Consider the following 16,084-nt stretch of genomic DNA (forward strand, 5'->3'; position numbering starts at 1 on the left):
TTTATAGTTTTAGCATATGATTTTGATAGTCGTAGCGATTTTGTTTCCGAAGTGTGATAGACATTCCAAAATAAAATTAACATGGGGGAGGGGTAAAAATAGCAGGAAGAATATCATGCACAAAATTTCTTATTAGGAAAAACTGTAATAATAGAAAACAAGATTTACCTGAACCTGCAATTCTCTAGCGGCAAAGTCCAACAAGCCATCTAAGAGTCTTCTTTTAAATATAGGCAACGATTCTTCACGTCTTTAGAGAAATTGACCCAAAATATAATGATTATATGAATAAAATGAAACCAAAATTTGTAAACTGTTGCTAGAAACTTTGAATCAAGACAAAAGATAAATATGGTAGTATAAAAGAATTTCTAGAACTCTTGTTCAAAATTCTTTATAATCTGTTCAACAAACATATACTGAGATTATTGCTCTAAATGTTATCTTTTGAGCATGTCTCAGATGTAATTGTCATCTTTGAATTACCATCAACCAATGTGAAACATATACCCGCACAGCTTTTTTCATATTGCCGCATCAAGTTTACAAGTTTCATCAACTTTTTTATTAAAAAAGAATAGAATACTCCAAGAGTAGAAGTGAAACGTAAATGCTCAAAGAGCTCATAATGGATGTATAAACCTACCTTACTCGTTGTTCTCCTGTGCTAGATCCACCTACAATAGAAAGCCATTCCGCACAATGAATTGTTGCTTCGATATCCTGGAAAGAATGAGTAACATTGAGTAGCCTGAATTAGCCTCATAAAGCCAGAAATAATGCAAAGAACAGATATGGATGTTGACAACGGAAGCTAAATTCCAACAGAATGATGACCAAGAAGTTACACAATATTTCAGCAGTCAGTTGCAGCTTCACATGCAAAATCCTTGAACATTTACTTCTTCTTGATGACCACAATTATGTGATTAGAAAATAGAATATTACAAAATGTCTCAAGAATCAATGTTAATAACACTTTGTAGACAAGTCATTGCTCAAAACCAATAAGTATGGTAAACATCTAAAAGATTCTCATTTAATCACACCCGTCAATATGTTATCAATATGACAATTCAGCTACTATTTTAAGCCTCATTGATTCCAATATTCATTTGATTTCTTTGTATGAAATATGTTATGAAACTAAACCCCAAAAGTTGTACTTTTCTCTTTTGGAATAAAATTCTTTCTATACAGATAAAGGACAAGGGAGAGAACAAGCAGTCTTTTTCATATCTGCAAGCCTAAAAACTTGTTTACAAATTCATTGAAAGTTCAAGCCCAATTTAATGTTTGACGTTCAACTCTTGACAAAAAACAAAGATTTAATAAAGAGAACGCAGAATGGGCAAACAAACTATTGCATGTGCCAGCTATCATCAGCAAACATTATGATTCACGATAGAGCAAAATGGACAAGATTTGGAAGTAACATGAACTATTTCGATATGAAAGAAGTAAAAAATCCAGACAAATATCAACCTTCCATCCATCCTTTTGGCGCATTGAATGCTCTAGCATGATAATTAGGAAGTTATGAATCAAGTCTTCTACATCTCCGGCACTTGTTGAATCAGACAATTTACTTGGACCCACCTGTTAAAAAAGTGTAAGCAATTAATAGTCAAGGAATTCTCCACAAGAATCACACTCAAAACAAGTGTTATAAAAGAAATTGGCATTAATTTACTAGAAGATCGGGTTTTCCTCAGAGTCTGAGATCAGGATTTCCAAGATCATAGCTTGGACTCGCCTGTTAAAAGAATTTGTCACTCATACATAATGTTATTACCTCATAGTTTGATATCAGAATTTCCAAAATCCATTCAGGCCATTCCTCCATATTTATCATACTGTTTCTATTTTCAGGATGACTGCAGGCCAAAAATAGAAGATCCTGAAAATATACAAAAACAAGCAGCTTAAAGCTAGGTGGTATAAAAAAAATTTAAGTAGGAACTGTGCATCGTTGGAGGCCTTACTTCCAAAGACAAACTTTTATAGGGAAACTTATATTGTTGTTATATACATGGACATTTGACGATTTAACGATGATATGAAAAGGTACCTAATGCAATTAAAAGAACAAAACTGCTCACGTATTACCCAAAAAAGTAACCTAAGAGAGGTTTGTGGAACTTAAAGACACAATAACCCCTTATTGTAATTGTTCTATTTGAAAAGGGGAGAAAAAATATGGAAAAGAAAAGAAGACATCTGTGAAGACTGAAGACAGATATAAAGGTTGAATAAGACGGTCTCCTTTTTAGCCCGGACCCTCCGGCTTTATTTGGGAGTTTGGAGGAGAGGGGGGAGGGGATTTGTAAAAAACAATAGATAAATCTTTAACATTTTTTGAAATTATGCTTTTGTATAGAATGATAAATGAATATTTATCATTACTATATTTTTAATTTTCAAAATATTATAACAACATAAAATATATTCGAAGAATTAATATAAACCTTCCAAAACCCTTCTCCAATACAAATTTTGAACTCCCCCAAATTAGGAGATTTTCTGTTATGAATAAAAACAAACCCTTCAAAATCCTCCCAATCAAAATCCTTTAATTCTTTCTACTCTATCATTTCCCTTTTTTCAAAGTCCTCCCCTACCTTCCCCCTCAAACTCCCAAACAAAGTCTCGGTGTATCTGCCACTGAGAAAATGATCATCAAGAAGCAACAATAAACTTCGGGTAAGAAATTCTTTCAAATACAGATTATACAAGACTTTTATAGTTTCCTTTTCAATTGAAAAAAACATGTCAACAGGTCCAAATAGGCAAGAAAGGGAAAGGGGAAGGAAAAACACAGAAATCAATTATGAGTTAAAATAACTGTAAAAGTGGGCAATGTAACAACATATCCTAATTATGAATTAAACTAACTGTCAAACATATACAAATCATTATATGCATATTGTAAAAAAACAGAAGTAATGAGCAAACACCTGCAATGCCCTGCTCTGCAGTGACCTGGGTGCAAATGGAAGGGAACGCAACAGCACCAATAAAAGTTCTGAATGCTCAAAGCGATGACCAGAATCATAGAAATTTAGTCCATCCTCTGAAGAAGAAGCATTGATCTGAAATGGTAAGCCAAGAAAATGAAAATGGAAAAGTCAGCTAACGAGGATAGAATAGCCATTTTGGCAATTTAGTTACCAGATTTTTCAAAGAATTCCTCAATAGACATTCAAATAGGCTTGAAGGCTTCCATGTTTTAAGGTTTTTTATGCAGTCTGTCAGTGTTTAAAATGGGGGACTTTTATCATTTATATTAGCAAGTTTCTTTCTCTGTTCAACTAATGAACTTCTTTTTTCTAATAGAAATAAAAAAGTTGTAGTCAATGGATAAAAAACCTTCCTCCCCAACAAAAGATGGACATAAAAGATGGACATTAAAGAAGTTAATTCAAAAACTTGCATGGCCCACTGTCACAGAATTTCAGAATAAATTTTAAATTGCAAACATAAATGTGAAACAAGACAGTAACATTTTGAACAAATACATGCATCACTGAAACAAGATCATTAAAAAAATATTCAAATAATTCCAAAGAGATACATATGGTAGGCCAACTTCTTTTGCAGATGTATATATAGTACTACTATATCTTGGATAACCATTTTTGGAATGTAGAAGTCATGCAAATTTAAATACTTGCAGATCCAAAGTAGTATTCAATTGTTCTAATTATAATCTAAAACAACAGTATTTGGTAACACGATATCCCAGAAAAGAATATGAATGGAAATGACTTGATAACATAGTATCCCATGGACGAATATTATATAGTCTTAAGAATGAAGGTGCCCACAGACCACAGATATATATATTAAGATGCTCCGAGAGTTATGAGAAATTACAAAGCAGAGTTGCGACTTGATCAAACTTCCTAGTAATGTGCACCGGTGAACCGGGACAATATTTACGGATGCTTTCACAGACATAACACGTGAAAGAACGCAAGACTTGTCAATCGCAGATTGCAGAAAATAGCAGTGATTTCATATTCTGGTATGTTATAGTGATAGTCACTATTTGACAACGTTTTGTACATACATAACACGTGAAAGAACGCAAGACTTGTCAATCGCAGATTGCAGAAAATAGCAGTGATTTCAAATTCTGCTATGTTATAGTGATAGTCACTATTTGACAACGTTTTGTACAAAATCATAAATCACAGAACAATAGTGGTATGTTAAATTTTGCTACACTGTAGTCACTTTATTTGACAACACTGCACAAGACAAGACAGGAAAGCTAAATGCAGAATTCGGTTAGCATGGGTAGCATGTTGGCGGATCAATATAAACAATAATTTTACCTAATCCAGTCAATGAGAACTATAAATTTTGCCAGTAGAATTTATAAATGTAAACATATTCATTTTTTTAATACTGATGCAACTATGCTGTTATGATGAAAATATTATGATTTATGAACATATAAGCTAATAATGACCAAAAACGAAAAAATAAGGCATACCATGAATATAACATAGCAACGACTTTGAAAATACAATTTTCAAAGAAAACAAAAAAAACAATTTCCATTTGGGCAACAGTATAGGAGTAATTGCCACTAATATGTGTTTTCATTGCCATATGCAGTGGGGATATGCTACAGGAAATAAGTCATACCGAGGCAGCCAGCAAAGCTGTGTAAACATTGTTAGTCATTAGCCTGGTAGGTGCTGCTTGAAAAGCCTTTTGTAAAGCATAATGTAGAATAGAAACTTTGTCTTCAAACATAGTTCCACCCCTGTCATGGAGTCCAACACCATAAAGGTTGCTTGTTGTATCAGGACCAACACGTGAAACAAATTTCAATTGTCCTGAAGCTACTAAAGCACCTAAGAGACCTATGATCCCAACAACAATGCCATCACTTTTATCAATATTGTAGACATTTTTCCTGGCATTGTCAGCACTAATAGATAGACTTATGCCTCCAAGATTCTTGATAGAAGGAATTTCAGAGGTAAATGTCATCCTGTCGCTGTTAATATCTGGAGAAGTAGGATCGGGACTATTACAACTATCAACAGATTGAGAGTGTTTATCGTTGTCTAGTATGCTGGCTTCACTTTTATCCTCTGAACCTTCATCATCCTGACTTCTTTCAGTGTTTTCATTACTATGATCAAATTCTGCTTTTTCAAGTTCGGGATTCTTTGAGAAAGATTCCATTGCATCATAATCACCAGCTTTAGCTTCCTTCTGGAGGAGAACGAGAAGAGTTTCTATCCCACCACCTGCTAGAAATTCTTCTGCAAATGTGTTAGCCCTAGATGCATTAGGCTGGACAACCAACCTATAGAAGAGATGCAACACCCTAGCAACCTGAAAAATGAAGCAAATATCGAATGAATAATGAGTAATATAAAAGTTTTGTTTAGATAAAAAGAATTTTGGGTTGGGCGTAACTCAACCTTACAAAACCGGCTCTGTAAGATTGTATTAGGCTCAACTCAAGTTTTTAATATGATATCAAAAAATATCTAAGATCCGTTGGGCCACCTGCCATCAGGTCACCCCTATCGGACCACACTCCAAATGCTCAATCTTGGGTGTAAGGGGGTGTGATAAGAGTCTCACATTTGATGAGATAAGGGCCTTGAAAATATATTTAGAAGTGGGGATAGTCTTCGGCATACAAGCCAATTTTGTAGGATTGTGTTAGCTAGGCCTAAATTCTTAATTGATAATTAAGGAAAAAATTCAAATCAAATCAAAGCATTACAAGTCCATGTTAGATTTCTCAAACTACATAAGAACCACGTATGCCTGAGCATGCATCTTACTTGCATCTATTATATACAACATATAGCAAAATAGAGCCAACTAGCAGGAGCTACTTCAGGTATGTAGATTTCAGTAAGCTAGGTATTTCTACATTGACTAGACCATAATAACCACCATGATTAGGTGTGTCGAGGATTATCATGCTCCAATTGATCATGAGCTCCGATGTAAAAGTATGATTTTCGGAGAGTGTTGTACGAATTTTTGTTTGAGATTGCTTGGTTGGGATAGCGCCGAGGTCTGGAATTACTTAAAAAGGAAGGAAGAAGAATATATATAACATGATAAAATTGGAATCTTATACCAATTTTGTACAGATTTAGATGCAGCAGAATGGGAGTATGACAGAACTGACTGGTACTTAACTAACTTATCAGGGTAGGAGTACTGGTCTCACTGCTTTATGTTGTACTGCTAATGATATTCCCTTAGTAATGGATAGTTGGCTGAAGTAGGAAGGTGCAATTCTATTAGCATTATTTAGCGTAATTTTCTGTTTTAACTTGAGTTTGGACTCTGGTTTCTACTATCTCAGCAACTGGCTTGATTGTATAGTGCATTGGTTTAAGCGATTGGATAATGCACTGGTCTAGGCACTACCTGTGCCTGGAACCTTATCTAATATTACCTCCGTTTCAAAATGATTGTCGTTTTAGCAAATAAAATTTGTTTCAAAATGACAATAATTCTCATTTTTCAATGTAGCAATGATTGCTTTTTTTTTCAATTGTGTCATTTAATTATTACTTTGTACACCACTTTCAATACATTGATAAAGTTAACTTAGTAAAAGTCTAATGTCTTAAGACAACACTATGGCATTCCTCAATATGTATGAAAAAACCTTAAACGACAGTCATTTTAAAACGGAGGGAGTAATATGCCATTTTCCTTTTTGTTAAATGGGCTTTGATCTCATCCTAAAACTACCTCAAAGAATGAGGGTGTCCAAACACATATGCACATCCAACATCTCAGGAACCTTAGCAATGTCGAACTCCAATACAACTTCAATATCCATTGTCATTCGTCACACCTAGCATGGGTTCTGAATTCAATTCCTACATTGTCATCCTTAGCTCAGCTCTCATGTCATATTAAATTTTTATATTGGGCCTAACTCAATCTTACAAAACATAAAAGCAGAATGAGATGTCCCAATATAGAAACTTAAGTTGGTATCAAAGTCTATCGATTGGACCACCCACCATTTATATCCACGCAACAAGCCCAATATTTTTGGGCGTGAGGGGTATAGTAGGTAAAACCCCAAGTCCCATATAGAAAAGATATAAAACCTAAAAAGAGTTTATAAAGAGAGACACCCCTCTCCTAACAAATCAGTTTTGAAAGGATAGTTAAACCCATAGTTGATCTATGTAGCCGACTCTACCGAATAATGAGAAAAGGCTATGGTGGTTGTTTTTGTTGTATCATTTAAGCATCATGTCTAACTAATAATGTCTTCTTATTACCCCTTTAGAAAAAGAAGAAGAAAAAAAAGCAAAATAATAATAATGTCACTACTTTACCTGATTGGGTTGTGGGCAGTCTACCATGAATCCAAGTAAACATCGGACATCAGCTGAGACCAAAGAAGGAGGAGCTGCCACTATTAAAAGTTCAACTACCACTAAGAGCTCGTCAACCAGCGCATTAACTTCACCCACAGGACGTGTTTCCCCAGCTAGAGAAAAAGAATTCACTGAATCAACTTCATGAACAATCCAATAACATCTTCTGCAGCCATCAAGAAGCATTTGAATGGCGTTGGCATCACGCATTACGGCTGACTCTGTGAAAACCATGTCTGCAAGTGATGATAGAAGCTTCTTTTGTATACCATAACTACACAAACTCCAAATTTTTAAATCTAATACCAGTGTGGCGAAGAGCTGAACTTTAAGTGTATGGTTAATCTTCTGAGATTGACAAACAGAAACAACAGCAGCAACAAGTTCCTCATCTCTTACACCATCATGCTTTCCAACATGAAGTGAAGATAGAGTTTGGAGAAGATGATTCAAAATTTTTGACAGAACCTCCGGTCCTCGACCACGAGACAACTCTTCATTGTTCCTCGGGTGTTGAATAGCCATGGATATAATTCTAAATATTGGGGCAGCAAGAGATGTGGTGGCTGAAGAAAGAGGAAAAGTCCCTTGCAGTGGTTCCAGAGTATCCTCGTCTATATTGCTTATAGTCACAGGAAGCAAAGACAAGGGACCGCCATAAGCCAATGCCCATAAAGCATCCCCAGGTCGCATCCGTGTAGCAACATGGACTTGCCCAAGAACCTCAGCTGGACGTCGAAGCATTCCTGAATCATAATGAAGGGATCATAAGAAAAGCAGAGATTGATGCAGCAAATTATTCATGCCTTGGTGCATAAAAGTAATTTCTTTGTTGCTGACAAACAGTAAATGAATGTAACTTTTTATCCCACAAATGGTTGGTTGTGCCATATTAAACACTTGAAATGGCTAACATTGTTCACAGGAAATGGTCTGTTAAGAAGATTCGGAGAAGTAAAGAAATAATAAAGGAGGGGTACATACATATAAGTCACGGGCCTTAGCAAACAATGTGTGTATCTGTAAGACAGCTTAGTCACAGACAGCCCAATCAATTATATGTATATTCCTTGATGAATTATAAACTTTTTACCTACCCTTTTAATTTAATTAATATTTATTATTTATTATAATGCTTTTTATCCCTCTAAATTTACAGTCGTCATGTCTGTTGATGCAAAATAAATGGAAATAAACTTTCAGATAGAAGATGAAGAATCAAACAGGACAATGAGCTACGCTAGAAACCATACTATTAAGAAATATGTAAGAAAAAAACTCACTACTAGAGAAAACAATACTCATTTGTGGTGCTTATGACTTCCAACCCAAAATATAGTAAAACTATTTAGAATGGATTTTTTTTTTTCTTTGTATTTTCAAAAATGATTTTTGTGAAAACTTATTTTTAAATGCTAAAAGCATTTTTAAGTTCATTTTTATAAATTAAAAAACTAAATTTAACATCTAGTAACATAAATATACTTTTTTGAAGATAAAAACATGGTCAAAATCACTTAATTTTTCAAAAAAGATATATCCGAAAATGATTTTTATGAAAAGCTATGCAAAATAGCTTAAAATTCAAGTGATTTTTAAAATTTTGATATCCAAACAAAGTTATAGTAAAATGATGAAATATTTAAAATAACATTGTATGAAAACTATTAAGAGCTAGGTTATAACTGGGGACAATATATGGTCTGGACATGTGCCTATAAGTGGGGACAATCCTCACCCTACAAGCCGGTTTTGAAGGGATGAGTTAGGCTAAACCACATTACTTAACAAAAACTATTTAAATCAATTTTTTATTTGAAACTCTTATTAAAAAAATTATTTATACCTTGTTTTAAATAAATATATGTAACATTATGAAAATCATTTAAAAAAAACTGAAACAAAGGGCCTATAATAGCTAACCTTTCCAAGATTATTAATTAGGTATTTTTCTGCACAAAAATCTATATGCATTTATGCAGTGTATAAATATACGCATTATATAATCCAGAAAAGAAAAAAATAAATCTATCAAATTTTCCAACCTGAAGCACCAGAAGGTGAAGCATCTGGACAGAAACGCCCAGTCAGCAAACTAGGATGATAGAGCAGATGAATGCAACTTCCAATTTCTGCATCTAGAAGCACGCTCTCCTCTGCCTTGCTCTGTACATAGGCATTTGTTGCTAGCCATGGTAGCCCAGCTGCATTCCCAAAAGAAGGCAATATATCCCCCCCTCTAGAAGCCAACCCTGCCATTCTTTCAGTGCCAATTGGCTCCTTGAAGATGTAAACAGGGCCCATCTCAGCAAACAAAGGACATTGACGGCGACGGCGTTGCAAACCAGCCATAGTAGGAGGAGGGTTAGTTCCTATGCAGCAAAATGCCAGGGGTTTGGATATTCGAGGAAACTCAAAAGGACGACTTTCATATAAAGACCCATCTACATATAACCTGACTTCACTTTCTGCATTCCCAAGAATTCCATGCTTGCCTATATGCTCAAGTCCAATGAAGTACCAACATTGTGGTTTGAAGGGATAGGTGAAATGCAAGGATGATTTTTTTCCCTTTCCACTAGCAGTTTCAACAACCAAAAATTGAGCATGAAAATAAGCCTCTAAACCCTGATTATCATTGGATAAAAAACTGAATAGTCGGGGCATGTGCACTGTACCTTCACCAGCAAGCGCACTAGCTGCAGCAGCAGCTGACATGGCTGATGATTTACCTGACTTAGCTGATGCAGCTGCAGCAATCGCAGCAGCAACTGTGGCTGTATTCAATGTGTCTGCAAATGATTCAATGTATATCCATGTAGCAAAAGCATATCCATTGACGAACGGCCAACGGCTCTCACCTGGACCAAGCAAACCAGAACTTTCACCATCAAACTCAAAGGTGCAAGCTGGTCCTTTTGACTCTTTTCCACTTATTGCTTTCTCCAATGCTAGTGTTAATCGTGGAGCCCAAATTGTAGTGAGTGTTTTAGTAATCACTTGGAACCATCTGTAGAGATCATTAACACTAAGAGTATGGCCCGCTAAGTACTGTATACAGTGGCACAGAGGAGTTCCATCCCACCTCATTTGGCCATTTAAGCCAACATCCACTGTAAAAATCTTTTCGGCTGTTCTCAACAATACTCCTAAGAGACCAGCCGATGAGCACATTGCTCTATTTCTAGTGCAAGCCCTTATTATAACAAGTAGTCCCCTAACCATCCTTGTTCTTGGTGACATGACATCATCAGTATCACCTATGTAAGGTAGCCAAGGAATAAGCTCGCCTGACACAATGGCAGCCCGGGAATTCAGCATTACACTAGGAGGATTATTATCCTCCTCCTCCTCAAAGCTTTCGACACCGCCCATTGTTGCAAGAAGTGAATCTACAATTAAGAAAGGTACGCTGTCCATTTCTTCACCACTCTCAAAAAATTCTACACCGCTAGCAATATTCTTTAGCTTGTCCATACCTTCTGGTTTCCCCATAATAGCAGAATCAACTAGATGCAGTAATTCTGGAGACACATTCGGCTTTGCATGTTTTTGCCTGGGATTTGGTGGAGATGTAATAGTAGAAGAATATCCAGTAGAATCAAAACTAATTGATGGGGCAAGCTGCTTGTTTGTATGACCGAAACTCCCCTCTGACTCAGGGCTATGAGAAAGATTATCAAGATGCAGGTCAGTAACTTTGGTAGAATCATATTCTAATGAACACGACCCAGATGAGTATCGAGAATCCTCTGCATATCCATCATACGGGTGATGTATTTTATCAGAACCTGGTGATTGGTTTGAATCCTCAGACTCATTATTCTTGTCTTGATCGTTTAAAGATACTTGCTCAAACTGGTCCTCGCCCATAACTGTAGTTGCACAATCAACATCTTGATTTTGCAAGTGTACCCTCTCATCTACATTTTCAACCTCAAAACTATTGCTACCATTTACATTTTCCTGAAGAGGACTCTCGACAAATTGTTTTATATCACTATCTACTACTTCATGAGAATCTAATACATTACCAGATATTTCAATCTCTTTTGGCTCTTCCTCCTCTTCCATTATGCTATTTATGAAGAAACTAACAAATATTCATTTGAATTATGAAAGCCCAATCCACCTGCAAGTAATAAAGTAAATTCAGAGAGAGATCAACAGACCAAAATATTCAAGATTTGAATACCATAATATGAGCTACGCTGGGGAAAGATGGGATCAGATGCAGTCAAGGTACTAAATAATAAGGTATTATTATTTGCTAATAAATAATAATGAACAGTGAATTTTACGGAAAGAATAGACGTCGTGTTGATTTTTCAAACAAGAACATCATGGTCTGTATGGGAAGTCGTCAATCAAAAAGATAGAAAAGGAGTATCAATATGTAAACTGATCTGGGTATATACATAAAATAAAATGAACCTATAAAGGTATTACTTCAATGCCCAGCAGTCTTGGTTAACTAATAGCATCTTTAACGGGAGTGCCTTGTTGTGTTGTTTAATAAACCATTAGAGCATACATATGTGGCAGCCACGTGAAAGGACCATTCCTTGCTCAAGAATAAAAATGAATTTTATGTAAGGACAAGCCGGACCCATTTTAATTACTTAATAAATAAGCCATTGGAGTTTTAAGATGCTAAGTTGCTTAAAGTTGATGTTTGCATGATAAGACCCACCAAGAGTGAGTTAAGCAACACCAAGGGCAAACCAAAAACGTTTGACAATGACAACTCATCAAGTATTCTAGCACCAAAGTAACAATGCATGTAGTAACTCAAAAGTAACAAAGACAAGCTTCAGGATGACTGAACAAACCATAAATCATTACACATATGGAAGAAATCTTCATGAATACAGAAGTCTACAGTACACTACAGGAAAATCCATTAACAGGCTCAACCAGCTCCAATGACAAGTTCAATGCCATAAATTTAGAACAAATTCACAAGAACTAAAGCTCCACAACTTAAATCTCAAAAATAGTGACACTGAGAACAAATTAACTTACTCCATTATTAAGCTAAGTTGATAAACAGTGCGTGTGCCAAACACAGAATCTAAACATCTAAGCATTCAAGTTTAATTCAACTATATCCTAACCAAATCAACGAGAACACAGAAAAAAAACTATGTCAATAATTCAGATCAAACAGAGCAAAAAAAACAAAATAAAAAAGTCGTCGTTTAGTTAAAAACGTCAATAAACGAAGTCACCAGATCTTACTCGAACGACAAACCGACGAAATCAAAACGACTTAGATCGTTTCGCAATGCAAGAACTGGATCGAGAAACAGTAGATCTCAAACGGTAATAGCGTGCATTCTCACACGATTCGAATCGGAGCATGGAGACTCCGATAACAAAATGCACGGATCGTGACGAAAACGCCAGTGTTGCTTCCGAAACACGTAAAACGGAGAAGTAACGGAGACAAGTTAGATTTTGGCGTACCTTGAAGAAGATTCCGGCATGGCGGTTCAATCGTGAAGCTCGGATCGAGGATTGGATGAATGAGAGAGAAAGTGTAGAAAGAATCGAAGATGGAGAAGGTGAATGAGAATTAGGAAGATGCTGGTGTTGCCGTTTTGGATAGTTGGTGGAAGCTATGGATACTGATGTCTGCGATTTGGCCCCATTTCTTAATTCTTTCTTACCGATATACTCAGTTGTCAACTCCGGCTTGGTCTTCAAACCAAGTTCATTTCTTATTCTTAATTCTTAATTTTTATTTAATTAGACAATACTTGAATATGAGAGATTATTTACATTTTTTAGTATAATCATTTCGTATAAGTTTTTTAAGTCATTAGTTGAATTTGTATGAAATTTAGCATTTTTTTAATTAGTGTTCACTTTGTAAAATAAATATATAGAAAATTGGTTTTTATCTCATTGATACGACTCTCGGGAAAGAAGTTGGTTTCTCTATTAAGATCGGCGTAAAATGTTATGTTTTTAGGAAAAAGAAGAGAAAATTTATTCGATCCTCATGTCTAAGTTCAATATTTCTTAGCCTTGTTTAGAAGAATCGATCATCGAGCAAGATCAATCTATTGGTATCCCAAAAATAAAAATAAAAAACATTTGTTGAAGCTTTTATCGAATGTGTGTGACATACCCTTATATGAGTTACGTCAACCATGTCTCAAAAGAGATAGGTTAGTGATTGAAATACCTTAAGATGGTACATGACTGGGGTGGATGCATGTAAGCATAATCTTCATGTATGTATAGTTTCGCCTAAGGAAAGTACGACTTTGATAATGGTTGCCTTGAAGAAGAAGTTATCGCCATTATAAAATGGTTTACAAAGTGGTGCATCGCTTCCTTAAGGAAGATTTATTACAAGTTTTAATTTTCTTCGTTGAATGGTGTAAGGAGAGTTAGGTCTTCACCTTCCTAGAGTCTAGACCAAGGGTATCTAAAATGGTTTGCGTGGACAAGGGATTTCAATCCAATCGGCAAAAGAATTTTTCAAACCAAGTTAAAGTTAGGCTTTATGGCCTTTCTCAAGAGTATTGGATGTTTCACATCCTTTTTGCCATAGCTAGTAGTGTTGGTACTCCAATCTACACATGTGTTATTACTTCCAAACCTATGTTTGATATGACATTTGGTCATTTTGCCAGAGTGTTTGTTGAAATGGGTATAACTCGAACCTTAAGGCACAGAGTATTGGTGGAAAGGAAAAAAATTGTATTTTTTGTGGAATTAGACTATGAAAACATACATGTGTTTCTGCTCATATTACAGCATGATTGGTTATGACACAAAATTTTATTATAGCAAGACACGGAAGAATTAAGAAGGTCAGGTTTAAAAGAATAAATCCAAGCAAAAGATAAAGTCAACCAATATGTTTGTTCATGTCAAAGATGGTAGACAAGGAAAAAATCATAAAATGGAATACGCAAACAAAGAAAATGGCCACATAATAGATGCATCAATTGAGGCTGAAGGAGGCCCGGTTCAGTTGGAAGACCTTACCTTACTTGCATCCCAAAACAATACATAACCACAACCTACATATAAAGAAACTGAGGTGTAACACCTCAATAGTTTTGAGGATTTGGCAAATCAAGACTCAGACAAGTTAGAACTTGTCTTAGATGATGAAAGCTCTCGAGGGTCTGAGTTAGTAGATGCCGCTCAATTTCAAATGGATGATGAGAGAGTTAGTAAGGATGACGAGGAAGCTACTATACAGGATACGACAAAGTCAAATATCCACTTCCTTAAAGAATCTTGGGCATACATCTCTAAAAAAAGATGAACGCGTGCACATCGTGGAAGCAGTTTATAAGGAAACTTCTTTTAAAACAATCATTTTTAAAGTCTAACAAGAGAGCATATTCTGCAACTTCTCGCATAAATAAATACTCCACTAGGTTTAAGGGCGGTACTTCCAAACGTTCCTGATGAAGTGTTTATACTAGAACAAAAGGGGTACATCCAATCAACCCTCTAAGTGGCTCTTAAATTTTTTTTAACTTCCAACAAACTTGATATAGTTATAACAGGGGAGCCTTAGATGTCATTTAGTGACTTTCCAACGAGTTGGATTAAAAGATTGGGCCTTAAACCGCTTCCCTCAACATCAATGACAGTTTGACTCATAATATATAGTGAATTTATGATTTAGAACTCACCCTTACCATCCTGGATTGTGACGACCAGACTGTGGCTTTTTTCTATTTCCAATTGAAGAAAACCTTGAGCTACTAATCTTGTTTTATGTCTTACTATCGACCCATCAACATTGTGTTTCAACTTGAACACCCACTTTACTTCAATAGCCTTTGTATGTGTTGGCAATTCGACTAACTCCCATGTGTTGTTTCTTTCGATTGCATGTAACTCTTCGACCATAGCTAACTTCCACTATTGAATCTTTAAAGCCTCGCTATAGTAGATTGTTTCAGCACCTGCAAGTAAAGAAAAATGAATTAATTCTCCATCTGGGGTGACTTCATCATCACCAACCACTTCAAAATCTTGAAGTCTAATTGGAAGAACTTTACTTTGTTAAGGTCTTTGACTAGTTTCAGCCACAGCCTCTTCGACTTCGAGTGTGTCAGGAATGTCAGTAACTGCTTCAACTTCAACTTCATATGGATTCTCAACAATTCCTTCAACTTCATCAGTTTCTTCGTCGAAGTCAGAGCCTATCAATGGCTTGTTAAATGAATTATTAGAATTCAATCCCAGGAAGAATTTTCATCAACCACAATATCTCGACTCAACACAATCTTCTCATTAATTGGATTGAATAACCTGTATACATCAGTTTTCTGATATTCTACCAAAACCATAGGTTCACTCTTGTCACCAAGCTTCCTTCTTCCTGCATCAAGAATATGCATGTAACACATAGAGCCAAACACATTCAAATAACTTATTGATGGTCGTTTTCCACTCTACACTTCTTCAGGAACCTTGTTCTTCAATATCTTGGTAGGGCACCTGTTCAGGATATGAACTGTAGGATTTTGGCAGATTCTTCTGCCAAAGTAAATAAAAAAGAAAGGCGCATATAATATACTGAAGAAATCATGAATTTACTGGCACGTCGGATTCGGAACTTTCAGACCAATAGGTGTCAGAGGCGGTTTGCTAATGCGAGCTCCTTTGTTTGAACTTTTTTGAGATTTAGGAGTAGGTGAGTCAGGAAA

General features: G+C 35.6%; 1 protein-coding gene across 3 annotated transcripts in view; it reads right to left on the minus strand.

The window, feature by feature from the left end:
- The window catches only part of LOC131609541 (BEACH domain-containing protein C2), a 37,183-nt gene extending 24,040 nt beyond the window's left edge, over positions 1-13,143 (minus strand). For 2 of the 3 annotated variants that reach the window (XM_058881253.1, XM_058881255.1), the window contains exons 1-9: positions 12,864-13,143; positions 9,440-11,526; positions 7,353-8,140; positions 4,657-5,358; positions 2,958-3,092; positions 1,796-1,900; positions 1,486-1,599; positions 647-723; positions 169-250 (exon numbers count right to left, since the gene is read on the minus strand). In XM_058881253.1, the coding sequence (XP_058737236.1) occupies positions 169-250; positions 647-723; positions 1,486-1,599; positions 1,796-1,900; positions 2,958-3,092; positions 4,657-5,358; positions 7,353-8,140; positions 9,440-11,468 (4,032 nt within the window). In that variant the 5' untranslated portion in view covers positions 11,469-11,526; positions 12,864-13,143. Of the gene's footprint in view, positions 1-168; positions 251-646; positions 724-1,485; positions 1,600-1,795; positions 1,901-2,957; positions 3,093-4,656; positions 5,359-7,352; positions 8,141-9,439; positions 11,527-11,828; positions 12,454-12,863 lie in introns of those variants that run through there. The other variant, XM_058881254.1, reaches the window with a different exon arrangement.
- Positions 13,144-16,084: the final 2,941 nt, after the last annotated feature.

The sequence above is a fragment of the Vicia villosa genome, linkage group LG6 (genome assembly GCF_029867415.1).
Source record: "Vicia villosa cultivar HV-30 ecotype Madison, WI linkage group LG6, Vvil1.0, whole genome shotgun sequence".
Taxonomy (NCBI): domain Eukaryota; kingdom Viridiplantae; phylum Streptophyta; class Magnoliopsida; order Fabales; family Fabaceae; genus Vicia; species Vicia villosa.